Source organism: Microcebus murinus, chromosome 1, assembly GCF_040939455.1.
Source record: "Microcebus murinus isolate Inina chromosome 1, M.murinus_Inina_mat1.0, whole genome shotgun sequence".
In the NCBI taxonomy this organism is placed as follows: domain Eukaryota; kingdom Metazoa; phylum Chordata; class Mammalia; order Primates; family Cheirogaleidae; genus Microcebus; species Microcebus murinus.
In genome coordinates, this window is record NC_134104.1 from 11,765,469 (window position 1) to 11,787,503 (window position 22,035).

The 22,035-nt window shown below is 46.7% G+C and overlaps 1 protein-coding gene across 5 annotated transcripts in view; it reads right to left on the bottom strand.

Annotated features, from left to right (window-relative positions):
- The window catches only part of EVA1C (eva-1 homolog C), an 89,261-nt gene that overhangs the window by 20,694 nt on the left and 46,532 nt on the right, over positions 1 to 22,035 (bottom strand). For all 5 annotated transcript variants that reach the window (XM_076000480.1, XM_020284711.2, XM_012780913.3 and 2 more), the window contains one exon: positions 18,828 to 18,980. In XM_076000480.1, the coding sequence (XP_075856595.1) occupies positions 18,828 to 18,980 (153 nt within the window). The remainder of the gene's footprint in view (positions 1 to 18,827; positions 18,981 to 22,035) is intronic.

The window sequence follows — 22,035 nt, forward strand, 5'->3', positions numbered from 1 at the left end:
GGATCGTGAAAGAAAGAGCAGGAATTGGGTAGGAGTGGACAACAGAGAAATGAAGGGACACTCAGGCGAGTGGGCTGGCCGTGGGCTGGAAGGGCCGAGTGTGCAGGGCAGCCTCCGTGAATAGGTGGGGAGCACACATGCAGCAAGACAGAGGCTGCTTTTGAAGGCTTAGCTAAAGAGTTTGGCCTTTATCCTGCAAGCAACAGGGAGCTTAAAGAGATGGCCTCACGCTATTGTCCTTTGCAGACAGTGTATAGCACGCCCTGAGAAAGACAGAACCAAAGGCAGGGAGAGCAGTTTGGAAGCAACTTCAGAACACACACTGGGGGGAGTTCAGGACTTGAAGAGCGGTAAATGGAGACGGTGAGAATTTCAGGGACCTTGCAAACGCCCATTCACTGTTCCAGGCACTGTTGTCACTGTTGTATGTTAACCAATTTAATGTTTCCAGCAACCTTAAGAGACAGGCTGTTTGCAAAACACTCGTGCGCACACACACACAATTTGGTGGCTGAGAAAGCGGACACAGGGAGGTTCCGTAGTAACCTCACCCAGCTAGAGAACAGATAGCAGGGTCTACAGTCGACGTCTCAGCTCCACTCCCTTAGTCGCCGGGGAAGGGTGGGTGAGGGAGCCACCAAGCATGATTTCGGAGCCTAAGCTGCCGGACTGGGGAGACAGTGGTGCTCCAGGAAGTGATGGAGAAATCAGTAGGAGTGGGCAGTATGGAAGACAGGATGATAACATTCATTGAAAATAATAATAACAATACTGCCCTGCATTTGAGATGGGAGGGGCCCCGCAAGAGAAAGCTCAGATCTAGATGCCCATGGGAGGTTCACGCCTGGAGAGCCCAGAGATTGGTGCTGGGATGAACGACGGATGGCTCAGGGAGAATGTGTGTGTCAGGGGCGATGGTGACAGGACCCGAAAGTCTTGAGCATGTCTGCTCATGTCTTGCAGATGATAAACGCCTCTACTCTCTAACAAACAGCAAAAGCCCTCCCCGTATCCCAGGACCCCTCTCCAGCCTTACCTCTTCCTTCCCAGCCAGGCCTCTCTTAATAGAAAGGGTCCTCTAGTCCCCCTGCCTCTGCCACATTGCCTCCTCTGTGTCCCTTCCCAAAAATGTGCTTCTGTCCCACGCACCCTGAAACTGACTTCTTCCCCTTGAAGGTCATACGAACCTGCCACTGTCCTGATCAAAAGATGAGAGCTGCTTCTAATCCTTTGCTATCTCTGGAACTTCTGGTGCGTAAATACACCTGTTGAAGATTTCTCATCCACCTGGGCTCCTTGGTGCCTGTCGCACAGGGTTGTCTCTGGTTCCTGTGTCCCAGAGCCCTCTTTGGGGCTACCCACTCAGAGTGAGCGTGTTTCTGTGCCTCTGGCCGGGCTCTCTTCTCCCTCCTACACACCCTATGGCCCTAAGCCTATCCCTGTTGCCTCCACACCATTGAGAGCAGAAGACTAGATCGATACCTTCAGCCCTGGCCACTCGGAAACTCCACCGTGTGCACCAACAGCCTTTACTATCTTAGCAGGAACCTCTCACTCCACACAGCTCGTGAGTGTGCGCATCTGCCCCAGCACCCCCGCAGCCTCAGTTCCAAGCCGGGCAGTTTTGTGGCAACCAACTGGTCCCCCTCCCTCCATCTTCTCCCCTTTGCTCAGTGTGCTTGTTCTCATAGGATCACGCTCTGCCTGAGACCCCCCCAACCCCATGGCCACATGACCAAGCCCACCTGCTCAGAGCTGTGCACGAGACCCTGAGTGCTCACTGTCTTGACCTTCCTGGCTTCCTTTGCAGCCATTCTCTTGGCCCCGCCTGCACTTAGAAGTCTCACTGCAGCCCCGGAAAGCCAGGCCGCCATCCTTCATGCCTCTGTACCTTTGCACATGCTCCTCTGCCCTCCTGGAAATACCCCCTTCTCCCCGTCTTTTCAACTCTATGTCCCCCATGGTCCGTTACCCCGGGCAGCAGGGAGAGGTTTCCTTCTCTGTGTTTCTACTCTTTCTAGATCTTACCACGTGGCTCTATTTATTCCTCACTCGTCTGTCTCCAGACTAGACAGGGAGCTCCTGCTCCCAGCACCTTACCACGGCCCAATGCTCAGTAAATGCTCGAAGAAATGACAGAACAAATGAACAAGGGTAAGGTTATAACCTCCATCCCTTCTGAACCTCCTCCTCAGCTCTTGGGACCTGCACCTGGTGCCATCACTACCAGGTATTTGCGACAGCTGCTCACAGGAGGAAAGGAGAAGGAGTCATTAGAAATGGGTACATGACAACCGGTGGCTATGAGGTGCAAGGTGGAGACTCAGATGGAACCAGAAGAAAGAGACAAAACACCATGGCTTCGGAAGCAACACAAGTGTCTTGTGGTGGATGAATGAATAAACAAAATGTGGTATATCCATACAGTGGAATATTATTCAGCCTTAAAAAGGACAGCAATTCTGATCACACATGCACAGTGGTGAGGAGGCATGGCCATGGGGCATGCCAGGGGGCTGTGCTCAAGCTGGACCTTTGTATGCAAAGGAACAGGACCTCACAACAGGATAAAGGGAAGCAGTTTTGGCATGCAAAACTGGGAGAAGAATAGGAGAAGATGCTGCAAAAGTAATTACAAGCAACATCCTTGATCTCTGGGATGCACATCTTTGAGAGGACAGCTCTAAGCCTTTCGCAGAGGCATTAGAAATGACCATGGCTGATAGAACCCAGAAGGCTCATAGCATCCATTTTTCCTTTCCCTTCACACCCTAATCCATCCAGGAAGACTTCCTGGCAGAGCTATACCAGGTTTTGGAGGCAGGTAAGATCAGGATATTTGAGAGTCCAACTGATATGGAAAGGGACCAGGTGACGAGCTCAGCCACCTCTGCCCTGGGCCACATGCTATGTCCAGTTAACCAATTCAAGCCTAGAGCCACCGTCTGAAATGAGGTCTATACTTTTCTGGTCCTGTTGCTACTTAGCATTCAGGACACCACCACCAAGGCAGCCAAGGCCTGCGGGGGAGCCCTGAGTGGGCCAAGGTTGTTGGGCTGTTGTTACTCACCCAGACCTTCCAGCATACCATCCTCAGCAATCACCTCCAGGTATTGGAGGAAACAGGCAAGTACCTGGTCCACACAGGCAAAAACTAGCTCATTGGGGAGTTACTGTCCCAGAGCTTTGGCTTCCTGAAGAGCTGTCAGACCTTCCTCAGGGCAGCTGCGTCAATTTCATAAGATTAACAGTTAAGTGGACACACATGAATCACATACATGAGGATGATGTGCCGGTGATAAGGAATGCTCTTGAAAGTGTGGAGAATGATCTTGAGCAACCTGTCCAGTCCTCGGTGGGTGCTGTCCTGAAAGAAGCTGACACAAGTGCTAATTCCCAGTTCACCCCTACTCTCAGGATGAGCACAATAAGTAGCAACGTTCTCAAATCCATTGGCATCAAAGTCCCAGAAAGAAAGAAACACCTGTTCAAGATTATGAAATACGAAGGAGATAATGACAATCGGAAAAAGAAAATCGGCAATTGGTTCCAAGATCTTCTAAATTTCTTGCACAAATTGTACAATAAGAAGGTGAAAAGGGCTCCACTTATAAGGGACAATGTAAATAAGTACCCATGTACAAGTACCCATGTCTAAAGGTCCACCTAAAGAAGATGAGTCTGTCTAAAGGCCAGTTGTGAGTCACTATGAATATTTAGAGCTGGGGACTAAAGCTTCTTCCAGTTGTTTGTCCAGGTGTCAGTGAGACTACTCCATAGTAGAATCTGTCACCTGTGGTCCAATGGGATGGGCTACTTTGAGTTAAACCTAAGGAGGCAGATTCGATCTTGGAAGATGCATTATATTTCTTGTTCTTTATCTTTCTAGGAGGCTGTTGGCTATCAACATATATATTTGTCAATAAATCTTACTTTCTCATGCTAAAAAAAAAAAAAAGGAAAGAAATAATGATGTATGTTGCAATATGAATGAACCTTGGAGACATTATGTTAAGTGAAATACGCCAATCACAAAAAGACAAATACTGTGTGATTCCATTTACATTAGGCACCTAGAGTAGTCAAATCCATAGAGACAGAAAATGGAATGGTGGTTTCCAGGGGCTTGGAAAAGGGAAAAATGGGGAGCTGTTATTTAAGGGGTTAAGAATTCCAGTTTTCAAAATGAAAAATATCTGGAAATTGCACAACAATGTGAATATACTTAAGACCACTGAAATGTACACTTAGAAATGGTTAAGGTGGTACATTGTATGTTACGTTTTTTAATCACAACTTTAAAAATGCTGTGGCTGAACTGTGAAGATGAAATTAATTTTTACTCAATAAATTAGGTATAGAAGGAATGAACCTCAAAATAATAAAGGCAATATATGACAATCTCCCAGCTAATACCATACTCAATAGTGAAAAGTTGGAAGTTTTTCCTCTAAGATCAAGAAAAAGACAAGGATGCCCATTCTCATCACTACTATTTAACATAGTACTAGAAGTAGTAGTTAAAGCAATTAGGCAAGAAAAAGAAATAAAAGGCATCCAAACTGGAAAGGAAGTAGTTAAACTGTCACTGTAGGCAACATGATTTTATATGTAGAAAATCTTAAAGACTCCACCCAAAAACTATTAAAACTAATAAACACATTCAGTGAAGTTGTAGGATACAAAACCAACACACAAAAATCAGTAGTGTTTCTACACTGTAACAATGAACTACCCAAAAAAGAAATCAAGAAAACAATTCTATTTACAATAGCATAAAAAAAAGAATAAATTTAACAAAAGAGGTGAAAGATCTGTACACAGAAAACTACATAAACATTGAAGAAACAAATTGACCAAAACACAAATAAATGGAGAGATGATCCATGCTCATGGATTGGAAGAATTAATATTGTTAAAATGTCCACACTACTCTAAGAGATGTATAGGTTCAATGTTATCCCTATAAAAATTCAGTGACATTTCCCACAGAAATAGAAAAAACAATCCTAAAGTTCATACAGACCACAAAAGATCCTGAATAGCCAAAGCAATCCTGAACAAAACAAACAATGCTGGGGGCATGATAGTACTTGATCGCAAAATCTACTACATGCCACTATTGTACCAGCATAAAAACAGACACATAGATTAATGGAATAACAGAAAGCCCACAAATAAACCCGAGCGTGTTCAGTCAACTAATCTTTGAAAAGGGCACCAAGGAGACACTATGGGGAAAGGATAGTGTCTTCAATAAGTAGCGTTGGGAAAACTGAATATTCACGTGTAAAAGAATGAAATTGATCTCTTATTTTCCACCATACACAAAAATCAACCCAAAATGAATTAAAGACCAAATGTTAGACCTGAAACCATAAAAATCCCAGAGAAACCACAGGGGAAAAACTCTTTGACGTTGGTCTGGTAATGATTTCTTAGATAGGACACCAAAAGAAAAAATAAACACATGGGACTATATCAAACTGAAAAGCTTCTGCACAGCAAAGGAAACAATCAACAAAATGAAAAGGCAGCCTATAGGCTGGGAGAAAATATTTGCAAAACATATATCTGATAAGAGTTTAATATTCAAAATATATATGGAACTCACACAACTCAATAGCAAAAAAAATTAATATCCCAATTTAAAAATGAGCAAAGGACAAGTAGACATCTCTCCGAAGAAGACAGCAAAATGACCAACAGGCAAGTGGAAAGGTGTTCAACATCACTAATTGTCAGGGAAATGCAAATCAAAACCACAGTGAGATATCATCTCACACCTGCTAGGATAGCTTTTTATCAAAAAGACAAGAAACTACAAGTGTTGGAGAAAGTGTAGAGAAAAGAGAGCCTGTGTACACTGTTGGTGGGAATGGAGACTGGTACACTGAATGTGGAAAACAGTATGGAGGTCCCTAAAGAAATTAAAAATAGAACTAGCATATGACCCAGCAATCCTTCTTCTGAATTTACACCACCGTGATCCAGTTCTTGAAAACACCAACTGGATGTCCCACAATTTAAACTCAATTACGACACTGACTGCCTGGAGTTAGTACAGATCCCATAGGTTAAGGGCCCAGTCCTACAAAACTGCAAATCTATGCTGAGAACAGCCACCTCCAGGAGAGTTAGGAGCTGTCATCCTTCTGTTTGGCTGCTGGATCAGCTATTCTCAGCCCCTCGCTCTGGGCTTGGAATAAATCCATCTTTCCCCTGACTGCTTCAGAATGCCCTGCTCCAGTCTAAGGGCGCATCTTGCTGGAGCGGCTTTGGAGGGTCCTCATGAATGAAGAGTAAACAGCAAGAGGAGAAGCGGATAAAGATGTGAGAGGATGCGGTAAGTGCCTGTCTACACTGAGTGCCAGAAACGTCAAGTCAAGTCCGTGTTTGTGAAGAGCACGTTTCGCTCCACTAGTTTAGTAAGAAGAGCCATGGGCAGTTTGTCAGGAGGGGCCTGGCAGGCCAGCTGGCTCAGGTCAAGGCTTAATAAAGAGACTGCTTACAAAGGTGGGAGTAGGGTGACATCACAAAGGACAGTGCAGAAGTCCAGGGCTCAGAATAGCCTAGAGATGTTACCACTCTGATCCGAGCTAATACTAAACCTGAGTTTGGTGGGAAAAAAAGATTAAAAGGACAATCAGGCCGGGCGCGGTGGCTCACGCCTGTAATCCTAGCTCTCTGGGAGGCCGAGGCGGGCGGATTGCTCGAGGTCGGGAGTTCGAAACCAGCCTGAGCAAGAGCGAGACCCCGTCTCTACTATAAATAGAAAGAAACTAATTGGCCAACTAATATATATAGAAAAAATTAGCCGGGCATTGTGGCACATGCCTGTAGTCCCAGCTACTTGGGAGGCTGAGACAGAAGGATCGCTTGAGCCCAGGAGTTTGAGGTTGCTGTGAGCTAGGCTGACGCCACGGCACTCACTCTAGCCTAGGCAACAAAGCAAGACTCTGTCTCAAAAAAAAAAAAAAAAAAAAAAAAAGTAATAATAAAAGGACAATCAGAGAGATGGCAGCAGGGAATATTTTTGGCTGGTGGGAAAGAAGTGGTTTTTCCTGTCTCAGTAATTTTAAGGTACTTTCCAAGCTTTTGTGAGTTATCATTGCTTTAAAAGTGCATAAAATGATCTTTCTTAAAAAGGAAAATAAAATTCATACCTGGATAGAAGATAGTTTTTGAATAGTAAGAGTCTTCAAGTAATTTTTCAGAAATGTAAAATTCTCTGAAAATATTTTAACTATTCTTTTATATAACTTAATTGATTGCAGAAGTTTACCTAGGAGTAAAGATACATCCTTTAATTTTTCTTCCAGTCTATTTTTTATTGCTTCGTGGGTGAACAGGGCGAATTGAGGATATTTTTGTTGTCTTTAGGAACCTTATTATTACTTAAGGTTCTTAGCTGAGCACATTTACCAGTTTAAATAAAAAGGTTGTGCTGTTTCTTCTCAAATAAACTAAACTACAATCTTTAAATAATAAGTTAGCCAAAAACTAGCCCCTCATCCACAAAACTCCTTTCCCTCAGTAGAAAAAATCATCTTAAATCTCAAGAGAACACAGAATGGAATGTATTATTTCTATATAAACTACCCACATTAGGAAAATTTAATAGTCTGAATGATAAAATTTATCTTAGAAGTCTGATGTTTTAAAACATAACTTTTTGTTTTTTCAGTTGCAAAATAAATAAATGTTCATATTTTAAAAACACAGCTAAGCCAAAACTGGGAGGCAAAAATACCCAGTAAATGCCATTATTAAGAATAAAAGCTGTTAACCTTTAAAGAACACTTTTCTAGGCACTTTTCTGTGGGTAAATGTCCTTCCCTCTCAATGGGATCATACACATATTACTTTGTATGTTACTCTTCCCTGTTTACTAATATATTCGTGAACATTTTCAAATAAGCATTATTTGAGAAAGCCGCATAGTTTTCCATTTTATGGCGATACCATCTCTAGCTACAATCCCCTATTGGTGGACATTCATGATTCCATTTTTGAATATTATGAGCAATGCTCCATGGAACACCCTTAGAGCTAAATATCTGCCCACAAGCATGCTATTTCCAAAGGAATTCTTGGAAGTAGATTGCTTTGTTAAAGGGCATTCAAACATTAAGGCTTTTGATACACATTGCCAAACTGGAACCTAGAAAAGTTGTACCAGTGCACATGGCTGCCAGAGAGTACCCTGGAAAAGTCACATTTTTGTGGAGTTTTAAGGACACATGCCTGACCATATAGTCTAAGCCTAACAAAAGAAGGAAAAGAAAAGACCCCCAGCGCTAAGAACACAACCCTTTTTGATCTAGGAAGTCTTGGGAACCTTGGTGATGTACAGTGGGCACGAGTTTGTGCTGTTAAGTTACCCTGGGAGCGAAAGAATTTATCCTAGCGAGAGTGAAAGAACTCACAATATGTTTTCAGGAAGAGGTCCAAGGTAATTCAGGTCTGACCATATCTTTGTTGACACTGAGTGCTGAACCATTCGCAGGATTTTGTTGGGTTTTTTTTAGGTGGTTATTTCCCTCCCAGGCGGATTTTGTTTGCACCCTCTGTTGCTGGCATACTGCCCTCCACCCCCAATACATGTGATAACAAGATACTCAGCCATGTTAATTTTTATTTTTTGGCAATTGTTTAACACTGAAACTGAAGTTAATCGCTCCTTCCAACCTGTGTTTATTTAGATAATAGGGCTGGCTGCTCTTAAGTGGCCCTGTCTTGGCAGTGGGAGCCGCTGGCACCGTGATCTTTGGCTGGGAAGTCCAGGCCTGCCCACACTTGGCCTTGCGACAGCCGCAGCCCTGCCCGTGAGGCCCATTGTGTGGTTTTCTCATTCTCTTATTAAGGAAATAGCAGACTCCCTGGAGCCCACCCAGAAAATGGAACTGTAGCAGGAAATGATGCACCACAGCAAATGCCCAGCCAGGAGAACTTTCTGGAGCCCTGCGTCCTCAGGCCCAGGCCCTCGGGAAGGCTCACTCCCTTCTTGTGTTAAAATATTGTTCTGCCGATGTTCATCGAGGACCAACGATGATCAATCACTGTCATGTCTTCCCGTCAGTTTCTCGTTCGCTGGACAAGGCATGGGTTTTGACAGATCCAATTGCTGTAAGATCTTTCACAAATGCCTTTGGGTCAGCCACCCTCAGCATAGGACATCAAATCTACCTTTGTTTGAACCCACAGGACAGTAAGATGTCGCTTTTTCAAGGTCTCACAATTGTTCAACAGCCTCGCCTCTCTTCCTTTTTATTTAATAGTTGTGGTCATCAGTCTTTGTATCAGTTTGCTAGGGTGTATCACAAACTGGGTGGCTTGACCACCAGAAACTTCTTTCCTCACAGTTCTGGATCTAGATCTCAGACTTGCAGGGGTCCTCAAACTTTTAAACTGGGGGCCAGTTCACTGTCCCTCAGACCGTTGGAGAGTGCGCACTGTGGGCCCGGGACGAGTGGAGCCTAAGATCAAAGTGATGGCAGACTTGGTTCCTTCCGAGGCCTCTCTCCTAAGCGTGTAGATGGCGTCTTCTTGCTGAGTCTTCACATCCCTTCCCTCTGTGCCTCTCTGAGTCCCAATCTCCTCTTCTTCTAGGGACACAGTCAGATTGGATTAGGGCCCACCCATATGACCTCTATTTAGCTTCATTATCTCTTTATGCCCAAATAAAGTCACATTTTGAGGTCCTGGGGGTTAGGACTTCAACATGTGAATTTGGAGGTAGGGGACAAAAGTTAGCCAACAGCAGCCTTCATGCTGGCCCCCAATCCTCACCTCCTGCAATTCACGTCTGTGTGCAGCCTCCATTGGTCCACCATGAGTCGGACCAACAGAGTATGGCAGAGGCGAGAGCATACCCTTTTCACCAGTCCTTTTGCATCACTTTCTCTGGGAGAAGACAGCAGCTGTGTCGTGAGGACACTTAGGGGACTCGTGGGGGGTGGGGGACAATGAAGCTTCCTGCCAACAAGCAGCACCACCCTGCCCGCCCATGAGCCAGGCCCCTGGCAGCCCCGGCCAACACACCCGGCTGCAACCTCACCAGGACCCTAAGCAAGAACCACCAGGTTAAGCTACCCGTGGATTCCTGTCCCACCATCAGAAATGTTTTGTTTTAAGCCATTAAGCTTGAAGGTATTTCACTGCACAACAAGAGAAACCAAAATTCACATTTTGATACTTGGAACGGGGTTGCTGGGAAAACAAAACACCCAAATTGTGGGTGGCTTTGGGATCAGGTAGTGAGCATGAGTTGGGGGACCTTGTGGTGGGTGTTAGGGAGAGCTAAGGGCCTTGAAGAGACCCTACACCTGTCATCTTTATGCCCCGAGCCCAAGTGCATGATCAGGACAGAGCCTCCCAGCTGAACAGTGAACGGACATGGGCATGCTGGAATGTCCCCAGCTCTCCCAGGCCATTGAGTAGCTGTCCCCCTTCAACCCCCACAGGTGTCTCCCTTCAACCCCCACCATCTATGTGTGGGACGGCAGGGAGAAGGCCGGGGCAGGCTGTGCAAAACCAGGGTGTGGCGAGTTGCGGAAGCTGACAGCTCAGTGCCTGCCTCCCTACAGCCTGGCCTGGCCTCCCGGGGTTCAGATGGGACCACCTAGGGCTTTGCACATAAGCACGGGGCACCGCCCTCCTTCCTCTGGGTCCAGGACTAGGAGGCTTTTTTTTTTTTTTTAATGACATTGTCTCATTCTGTTGCCCCGGGCTAGAGTGCCATGGCGTCAGCCTAGCTCACAGCAACCTCAAACTCCTGGGCTCAAGCGATCTTCCTGCCTCAGCCTCCCTAGTAGCTGGGACTACAGGCATGTGCCACCATGCCCAGCTAATTTTTTCTATATATTTTTAGTTGTCCAGCTAATTTCTTTCTATTTTTAGTAGAGACAGGGTCTCGCTCTTGCTCAGGCTGGTTTCAAACTCCTGACCTCGAGTGATCCTCCTGCCTTGGCCTCCCAGAGTGCTAGGATTACAGGTGTGTGCCACTGTGCTCGGCCTGAGGGGGCTTTTCTAAGGCAGGCATGAGCACCCTCACGTCCTTGGGACTGCCCAGGAAGAGTGTGTGTCCCACTGGGAGGAGAGGGACATACTGCCAGCCAGGCCTTGGGCAGCCCTGGAGACGAGGGCACGATGGTGTCATGTCCGTCACCTGGGGTGTCGCAGGCATGCCCTAACTTCCACCACATCAGCCCCTCGCCACAGGGACTCAGCCCTGTCCTCCTTAACTTATTCTACTTGGGACGTACACAGAATCGAAAAGTAACCCGCCCAAACTGTAAGTTCAGAAACAAGTAGACTGAGCGGGGTAGGACAGTTACAGCAGGAAAAGCATGCCAAGGGTTCCTATCTCTGCTCTGCCAAGAGTTCATAAAAGTTTGTGCAATAAATAAATAAAGATCCCAACAAAAAAAAATAAAAGGCAAAGGCTAGAGAGATGACGAGGTATGCAAGTGCAAATATGATAACCACAAAAACGCAGGAAATGTTCGAGGTCATTCCTAATCAAAGAAAGGCAAATTAAAACAGTATTAAAGGACTGTTTTATGCCTCTTAAATTGGAGACATGCAGAAAAATTATACATAAGGCTGCCAAAGTGGCAGGGAAACCCACACCCGTACAGCAGTTTGCACATATAAATTCGTACAATAAGGTTTTGGAAAAAACCCTGATGATACGTATGAGGAACTGTAAACATGCCCATGCCTCTTTTGGTATAAAACCTCTGGGAATTTATCCCAAGGATAACTTCTCCGGGAGAAGACAGAAAAAGGAAAAGCTATAAGCATGAGCTCATGATACATTATTCATAATATGTGAAAGACGGAAACAACGAAAAATATCCAGCCACTAGGGAATGGTTAAGTACATTGTTTGATGCATCTCTTTAACAAGATGCTAGGAAGTGATCGACATTGTTAGGATCTTGTTAGCCACCTGGAAAAACACATATGATATGAAGTTAAAGGAAAGAGGCAGAATGAAATGTATCTGCTTGCAAATTGTCGTATACAAAATTATACTAGGCTCATACTCCAGGACTTGGAAGAAATCCAGAAAAACAAAAATATTTTCATCTGATGGGTAAAATTCATGGATAAATCTCTTTCTTGTTTCTGTTAAATGTTATTATGGTGTTTGTGCAGAACGATAATGATGATGACGAAGATAACATTTTAGAAAGAACCGGAAATGCCCTCCCAGGGTGTCTGGGTGCTGAAGCCACACTCAGCTGTTATGGAAACCCAAGGGGAGGCCGGGCGCGGTGGCTCACGCCTGTGATCCTAGCTCTCTGGGAGGCCGAGGCGGGTGGATCATTTGAGCTCAGGAGTTCGAAACCAGCCTGAGCAAGAGAGAGACCCCGTCTCTACTACAAATAGAAAGAGATTAATTGGCCAACTAATATATACAGAAAAAATTAGCTGGGCATGGTGGTGCATGCCTATAGTCCCAGCTACTTGGGAGGCTGAGGCAGGAGGATCGCTTGAGCCCAGGAGTTTGAGGTTGCTGTGAGCTAGGCTGACGCCACGGCACACACTCTAGTTTGGGCAACACAGTGAGACTCTGTCTCAAAAAAAAAAAAGAAAAAAAAAAAAAGAAAACCCAAGAGGGCCCTGAACATGGCGAGCGTCCCTGAGGCCCCGCTGGGCTTCACCACCCAGAATCTGCAGCAGGTGGGGCTGCGCCAGACTTCAGTGTATACATGAGAGCAAAGGTGCACGAAGCAACCCCTCCAACCGGATATGCCAGGATTCGAACTGCAGAGCACCCTTACCAAGGTCCGCGGTGGGAACCAAGCCCTTGGCCCTTATGCAGCCGAGTTCCAGGGTTAAGGACAAATAGCCCTTTCCCCTTCTTCAAAGCAGTGTGGCTGCGCTGCACTCGTAACTGGGGACACAGAGCGGAGATCACACACACACACCGGCAGCCTGTGGCCCGGATGTGGCCTGTAGGCATGTTTTGTTTGGCTCACACGGTGTTTTAAAAGTTGGAACATTTTACATTTTTAAAAAACACCCAGATCTCAGGAGAGGTTGGAGACTGGGATAACAGCGGGCCGTCGTTCCCAGCCCGTAAGCAGACAGACGTCTACGCCCGGGAGCCACGTGCGGGCACCTCACTTAGGAGGACTCTGACTCATTCATGGATCTCAGGACTCAAATGGGAAGCCCGTCGGTGCCAGGCACCGCCCTGGGAATTGCACAGAAACAGTCCCCGTGGCACTCAGCTGCTGGGGAGATGGACCGTGCACACATAACATCCACTGTTCCCACGAGATAGAGAAAATCAGGACAGCGCGAGAGGGACCGCAGGGACCAGGCACTGAGCTGGCAGACGCTCTGGGAAACCTCTGCGAGACGACATCCGAGTTGATTCTGAATCCTGAGACGCAGCCAGCCAGCCGCACAGGATGTGGGGTGACACGGTCCAGGCCAAAGGCGCCGGGGTGTGGATGAGCGTGGAGTGCCGTAGATGGAGTGTGGGGAGGGAGGGAGAGGCAGGGGATGGATGGATTCCCATTACCGTGGGCTGAGTGAAGGGCTTTGGGGCTGATGGTGATGCGATCTGATTTAATTTATGTAAGATCCCTCCGGCTGCTAAGTGAGGAAGGGAGGCAGCTTCCCTGTCCAGAGTGGGGTGGGAGCAAAGTGGCCAGATTGGAGATGCGTCGCCATCGGGGACAGCCCACAGCACTGGCGCAGGAAGTGGATGGGTGGCTGGCGGGAGACAGGTCAAAGGAGCGTGCATGATATTAAAGCGTGTTTAGGCAAGAGGGCTGAACTGACGATTCTGCGGGGAGTACATGCCCAGCGCAATTTAAAAACTTCCATGGGCAATCTACCTGGGCCAAGGGGTGAATGATTTCTTGGCATTCACCTAGGCTGAGAAAAGATATCAGCACAGGAGCCCAAGGTTTGTATTTCTACATGCACGGGTCTGCCCTTAGCACTAACCTAAAAGACGAGGACACAGCTGTGAGGCTGGGGACGGAATGAACGGGGCACTCCTGGGGCCCTTTGGTTTTCCCTTGGAGCCTCGTCACGCTGCAGAGCGCAGGGCCGGAGGGCTGTGGCAGTGCGCCGTGGCTCACATGTGCAGTGGCCTGGTCCTCACCCTCGCCCGTCTACCTGGCGCAGTGGATTGTGAGGATGGAGGGAGGGAAGAGGACGAGCTGGTGGGTGTTGCTCTGTGGGCTCAAACTTTCCACCCTGAACAGCTCAGCAAGGGGCACAGAGACCTTCCGTTCACAGACCTTGCTGCATGACGCATCACCGAGGGTCGCCGATGGCGTCAGGACAGCTGGATCCCCCAGGAGTCCTCTACTCTCTGTGGAAATCCATCTTTTGGGCAGGGGGTTCTGCTAACACTTTTTCTTTGGTTGCTTACTTTTCCCTTTTAAATCCAACTCCCACCCAACATTGCTCAGAACGTGAGGTAGTGACCTACTAAATGCGACCCGTTAAGCCCAGCCATCTCCCTGCTTGACCCCTGCCTAAAAGAGCCACTGAAATGGCCGCTGCTGACTGCTGCTTCCCCAGACATGCGGCTAAGCTGGATTTATTGAGCCTGAGAACTGGGATCCTCCTCAATAGTGAGAAATGGAGTTGGGGGCAGAACCCATAGAAGAGAAACAGAGCCCACAATGGGGCTCTAATTCGGTCCATGTGAAAGTTCTAGAAAATTCTTTCTGAGAAATAAAAGGGTTAAGAATTTTAAAAAGTGAAGTCCCTTTTTGCAGTGAGGGATCAGATCACCAAGGATCCCTTACCCAGCTGAGGAACCCAGCTCATAAAGGGAGGCCCTGCCAGGCGTTAAGAAGACTAGCGATGGATTTGCTTTGTAGAAGGTTGCCTCTGGCCACCCTGGGGAGAAAGGCAGGGGTGGGAGAAGGGAGACTGCTGCGGTGGCCCAGGCAGTGGCCCCTGTACCTAGGACAGCAGCAGAGAGGAGGGAGGAGAGGGAGGGGGAGGGGACATTTAAGAGAGAGGAACACACAGCTCCCACCAGAACACACGCAGATGTTATCCGAGAGGGAGGATGGAGAATCAGGAGCTCTCAGGTCACCCCTTGGGGACCGGGCAGAGGATGGTGCCATTAACAGAAAATGGGGCCCACCCTCACACGTGTCTCTCTGTCCCATTTGGCAGTTGAACCCATTAAGAGAGGAGCCCTCGCCCTTAGATCTAGTTAAGGGCAGCCACGTGCCCACATCAGCCTGCCTCTGTGCTCTCCCTGGGCTGCCCTCCAACAACCCTCCACCATCCTCAACAGAAGGGCCTTCCCTGAACACGGGGTTTGGGGCCTTGGGAAGCACATGTCCCTAGTGAATTTCTTTTTGGTTCTCTATTGAGTCTTGTCTGAGAGTTTGCCCATGCAGTGAGCTCACTTTATGTTCACTGTTTTTTTTTTTTTTTAGGGATGGAGTCTCCCTACCTTGCCCAGGCTGGCCTTGAACTCCTGGCTTAAGCAATTCTCCTGCCTTAGCCACCCAAGTAGCTGGGACTATAGGCATGCGTCCCAGGGATGCTCATTTTTCTTTTTTTCAAGAGGTATTACTTAGGCATGGTATTACTTAGGCATGCATTTCTTTCTTTTCTTAAATTTATGTTGAACTTCACATGCCAGCCATAAGTAAATTGTAGCAATTTCTTTCTCTCTTTCTCTCCTCTCTTTCCTTCCTTCCTTCCTCCTTTTCTTTCCTTTCCTTTCCTTTCCTTTCCTTTCCTTTCCTTTCCTTTCCTTTTCTTTCCTTTCCTTTTTTTTCCTTTCCTTTCCTTTTTCCTTTCCTCTTTCTTGCTTTCTTTCTTTCTCTCTTTCTTTCTTGTCTTGCTTTGTTGCCCAGGCTACAGTGAGTGCCATGGAGTCAGCCTAGCTCACAGCAACCTCAAACTCCTGGGCTTAAGCAATCTTTCTGCCTCAGCCTCCCAAGTGGTTGGGACTACAGGCATGCGCCACCATGCCTGGCTAATTTTTTCTATATATATTAGTTGGTCAATTAATTTCTTTCTATTTATAGTAGAGATGGGATCTCACTCTTGCTCAGGCTGGTTCTGAACTCCTGACCTCAAGCAATTTGCCTGCCTCAGCCTCCCAGAGTGCTAGGATTACAGGCGTTAGCCACCGTGCCCGGCCTCTTTATTTATTTTTGAGTCAGGGTCTTGCTCTGTTGCCCAGGCTGGAGTGTAGTGGTATGATCATAGCTCACTGTATCCTCAAACTCCTGGGCTTAAGCGATCCTCCTCTCTATTAGCCTCCTGAGTAGCTAGGACTACAGGTGCGTGCCACCATACCTGGTTAATTTCTAAATTTTTTTATCCTGTAGAGACAGGATCTCACTGTGTTGCCCAGGCTGCTCTCAAACTCCTGGCCTCAAATGATCCTCCCTCCTCAGCCTCCCATAGGGCTGGGATTATACAAATGAGCAACTGCATCTGGCCAAATTGTAGCAATTTAATACATGAAGGAGCTCATTTTAGATTTTTTATTTATTTATTTATTTATTTATTTTTGAGACAGAGTCTCACTTTGTTGCCCAGGCCTGAGTGAGTGCCGTGGCGTCAGCCTGGCTCACAGCAACCTCAATCTCCGGGGCTCAGCAATCCTACTGCCTCAGCCTCCCAAGTAGCTGGGACTACAGGCATGCGCCACCATGCCCAGCTAATTTTTTGTATATATATTTTTAGTTGGTCAATTAATTTATTTCTATTTTTGGTAGAGACGGGGTCTCACTCAGGCTGGTTTCGAACTACTGACCTTGAGCAATCCGCCCGCCTCGGCCTCCCAAAGTGCTAGGATTACAGGCGTGAGCCACCACGCCCGGCTCTCATTTTAGATTTTGATCAATACGTAAGCAACTCCTCAGGCTGTTTCACTGCTAGGTCTGTAATCTCCAGTAACGCAGCAGAGAGAGATCAAGAAAGATTTTTCACCACCACAAATTAGAATGCAATGTGTCACTTTTTTTAACATGTCACCATTTTTATTGTGTCACTTTGACTAAGCTATAGCCCTGAGCTGTTTGGTCAGATACCAGTTTAGATGAAAACCAGTTTAGATGCTGCTGTGAAGGTTTTTTTTTTTTTTTTTTTTTTGAGACAGAGTCTCACTGTTTCCCAGGCTAGAGTGCAGTGGCGTCAGCCTAGCTCACAGCAACCTCAATCTCCTGAGCTCAAGCCATCCTTCTGCCTCAGCCTCCCAAGTAGCTGGGACTATAGGCAGATGCCACCATGTCCAGGTAATTTTTTGTGTATATTTTTAGTTGTCCAGCTAATTTCTATTTTCTTAGTAGAGATGGGGTCTTGCTCTTGCTCAGGCTGGTCTCAAACTCCTGAACTCAATCAATCTGCCCACCTCAGCCTTCCAGAGTGCTAGGATTACAGGTGTGAGCCACTGCACCTGGCCCGCTATGGAGGTATTTTTAAGATGTGACTAGCGTTTAAATCAGTAGACTTTGAGTAAAACAGATGACCTACATAATGTGGGTGGGCCTCATCTAATCAGTTGAAGGTTATAAGAACAAAAACTGAGGTTTCCCTGAAAAGGAATTCTTCTCCAGGCTGCAACAGCAAATTCCTGCCTGAATTTCCAGCCTGCTGTCCTGCAGAACTCAGACTCAGGACTGCAACCTCAACCCCTCCCTGGGTCTCCAGCCTGCTTCGCCTGCCCAGCAGATTTCAGACTTGCCAGCCCCCACAATCAAGTGAGCGAATTCCTCAACACCTCTTTCTCTCTCCATGTAAACATGCAGATACATATGCTATTGGCTCTGTTTCTCCGGATAATACAGGACGGCTCTGCTGGGTGAAGCTCTTGGGCCCTACCATGGCCATCGCCTGCAAGAAGAATGGCACGCTGGGGTCTTCTGCCACTAAACACCTGGCTACGGCCCGTCCTCAGGGCCTTGGACTGGATCCTCTCTCCACTTGGACACTCGTCCCCAGGCAGCTGTGGGCTCACTCCCTCGGCCCCTGCAAGTTTCTGCTCGGCATGCCATCACTCCTCAAAGCCGTGTTTCTCTGCGGCACACGCCCAGCCTTCTCCACCGGCCTCTCCTGCCCCGAGCACGAATCTCATCCGCATCTGACATACAACATATTCACTCACTTATTATTATTATTATTATTATTATTATTGAGACAGAGTCTCGCTTTGTTGCCCAGGCTAGAGTGAGTGCCATGGCGACAGCCTAGCTCACAGCAACCTCAATCTCCTGGGCTCAAGCGATCCTCCTGTCTCAGCCTCCCAAGTAGCTGGGACTACAGGCATGTACCACCATGCCCGGCTAATTTATATATATATATTTTTTTTTTTTTTTAGTTGGCCGATTAATTTCTTTCTATTTTTTTTATAGTAGAGACAGGGTCTCGCTCAGGCTGGTTTTGAACTCCTGACCTTAAGCAATCCACTCACCTCGGCCTCCCAGAGTGCTAGGATTATAGGCGTGAGCCACCGCGCCCGGCCTTCACTCACTTATTATCTATTTTCTCACTGCCTCCCCCTCCACTGCTGCAAGGCCAGCTCTGTGTAGGGTGGGGGTGTAGACTCTGTGTTGGTCACGGATGGCTCCCCCATGCCTAGAACAGGGCCCTGCATACAGCAGGTGCTCAATAACCACTTGGTGTTGAATGACTGAATGACAGATTCAGGCAGGTGGAGGAGAAAGAGGTGCACCCACAGTGTGGCGGTTCCTGCTTGTCCTGGGCCTCGAGCCCAGGTGCTGGTGGCTGCCATGGCTTCTGCCCTGGGGTAGCCAGGGCCCCGATCCACACAGACAGAGCCCCACTTGTAACCATACAAGCACACATACCAAAGGGGGGGAGCCGCTCTGTTCCCAAGGAGCAGACGTCCCTGTCCTGGGTCCTCCTGCCGTAGGCTGCAAAGTAGATGTTGAGAAACTTGGATTCGTGGCAGTGCAGTTTCAGCTCCTGGTCTTCACACACGGTTTTGTTTTTTAATTCATCTGAAGCAGAAATAAAAATCGGCAGCACCATCAGCTTCCCCCAGAAGGAACCAGTGAGCACCATGCAAGCCCCGCTGCTTACCCCCACCCCACCCCCGGGGCCGCACCCTGAAAAGGCGGCAATCCAGATGGCCCTGGCTGCCCATGGGGTCTCTAACCCTAGAAAGGAAAGCCCTCTGCAGGAAGGGGGGGAAGCAGCCTGGTGACAAGAGCAAACACCCCAGGAATCTGCGAAGGGGCAAAGCGAGCAGAGGGGCCAGGGTGAAGGCAGGTGCGCTGGCTGGTTTGGGTCCCAGGAAGGTACTAGCCATAAGGAAGTTTCTCTCTCTTCCCCCCTGAGGTCACAAGTTCCTTAATCAAAGGGAGCCTTTTCTCAAACGTTGGCTTGAGATCCACACAAGTGAAGACCAGGGATTACCTGATAGAAGCCTTAGACCCCCGGAGACAGCCCAGCTAAACCTCACCACCATCTCCATAACTAGCTTTCCCATTTATGCATTTAAAAAGTGAGAAAGATGATATAAAATCAGATTATTTCCAGGGAAAGGGGCAAAAACAAAGCGCCGTGTCTGTTAAGAATCCTTCTTTAGAGAAGTAGGAGAAGTCCGTCCCAAATCTGGTAATCCAGGAACAATTGACCCTCACGCTGAGGCGCATTCTAGGTTAGGATGATCTGAACCAGGTCGTACTTTGTTCCCAAAGAATCTAGGGAAAAACTTGTTTGTTTGTTTAATCTGCTTACCGTAGTAAAATCTTTCTCTGCAACGTCATACAGAGTTAGCCTTATAAATGCACTGCTGAAGAAAACATAATTTTTTTTAAAAGAATGTATCCCTAAACCATTCAATTAGTAAAATTATTTAATAATGATTTGATTTTTAAAAGCAGTGACACAAAAGACACAATGTCTTAACATTCCAGACACAATAGACCACATATAGTATGATTCCATTTATGTGGAATATGCAGAGAGGGAAACCGACAGGGGCGGGATATAGATTAGCAGTTGCCTGAGGTCGAAGTCGGGATTAAGGAGTGAGAGCAAATGGATGCAAGGAGACTTTACGAGATGCTGGAATGTTCTACAGCTGGATTGTGGTCATGGTTACACAAGTCAGTAAATTTACTAAAAAAAAAAAAAAATCACTGAACTGTATACTTAAAGGGGGGTAAGTTTTATGCTATGGTGAATTATACCTCAATAAACATATTTTAAAAATAATAATAGCTAACATTCATTGAGTACTGAGTATTTCCTCTCAACTAGGCCCTGTGCTAAAAGCTTCAAATGTATTAAAGAATTTAACACCCAAAACTGCCCTCCTGGGAACGACCTCTTCAAATCCTTTGCATGTTGTGGGTTGGATTTTTAGAAATGGTTTGTAGGAGTGACTCGTGTATTCTGGACACTAACTTTTATCTCTTATGTGTTAGAAAATCTTGTCCTAGCTTGTCACTTATCTTAAATTTTTCAAAATAAAAGCAAAGCAAAAACGTAAAGGGGACTGTGGTCATTTATTTGCATATGTTCTCCTCTCCCCAACATTTTGTCAAGAAAAATTAGGGAAAAAATGCCAGCTCTACCCTATCATGTCCTGCTGTGGGTTTTCGACTTTGAAAGGGCAACCACATAGTAGTAAGGTACATCTTTCAGCCAAATAAGCATTGGGGTTAGCCACAAACAAGAGCTAAACAACAGGAGCTGCTTGGGTTGTCAGGGGCTGGCCTGGTGGTAGGTGAGAGAAAACTAGCCCCCCATGCACCCCTGCCTCTCACTCTTCTCGTTCATTCATGTTTTCCTTCCACGTTTCTTTCCTGGATGGGAAGTGCATGCTGATTCCAGGTCCCTGATACACCTCAAGCCAAAGTTTTCCAAAATTGTGATTCGAGGCCCATTAATGAGTCTCAAAATCATCATTGGTGACTTGTGACTAGCTATTTAAAAAATATAAAAGCCAGGCACGGTGGCTTGCATCTATAATCTCAGCATTGTGAAGGTCAAGGCAGGAGGATCACTTGAGGCCAAGAGTTCAAGATCAGCCTGAGTAACATATCGAGACCCTGCCTCTACAAAAAAATTTTTTAAATTAGCCCAGCATAGTGGTATGCACCTGTAGTCCCAGCTACTCAGGAGACTGAGGCAGGAGGATCGCTTGAGCCCAGGAGTTTAAGGTTACAGTGAGCTATGATCATGCCACTGCACTCCAGCCTGGGGAAGACAGACTGAGACTCTGCCTCTAAAAGAATAAATAAATAAAAAATAAAGAGTAAAGCAGTTTAGAAAACATCAAGGGCATACGTGAAGAAAGAATAAACACCGTTTTGCAATTTAAAACATTTTTTATCAGTTGTACGTATGAGAGTACATGCTATGTTGGGCTACAACGTAAAATGTTTTTCACACTATGGGTTGCAATCACAGCAGTTTGAAAGCTCCCACCTTAAAACCTCACAGCAAGGCGTGAACAGGACACACCGGCGACAGTGGCCGGCTGGGTCTCCATCTCCTGGAATCCATCACACTCAGCCTTACACTTAAATCATTGAAGAAAATAATTCCCAAATATAAACCCCACTTTTCTGTTACCTGTAAATTCCCACAACTCTCTACCAAAAACGGAGGAGCAGCAGTGACACCAAACTTTTGAATGACAGGAAGGAAAAGTTTTTAGGACCCCAAGATTACTGCCAGCTTTGGTGCTGGTGGAACTTTGTCCTTTCATCCATGGTGATGGAACATTCAAGATTAATGAAAGGCTCGGAGCAGAAGCCAGGTTACGGACAGATGCGCACAAGCCCCCTTCCTCGCTAGTGGTTTAACATACACAAAGAGCCACCACGAGGAGGGCAGATTAAAATGGTGACTAAGCAAATGCTCTGAAGGCTCCTCACTCACTGATTGGAATCTTAATATAACAGCTTAAGCTTAGAGCTAAGGATAGTTTTGTTTTGTTTTGTTTTGTTCCCTAAATAAAAAGCACACTAAGTCTGACCCCAACATCAGAGGGTTTCATTTTCTTTGGTGAGTCACATCCTCATTGGCACGAGTTCTTCA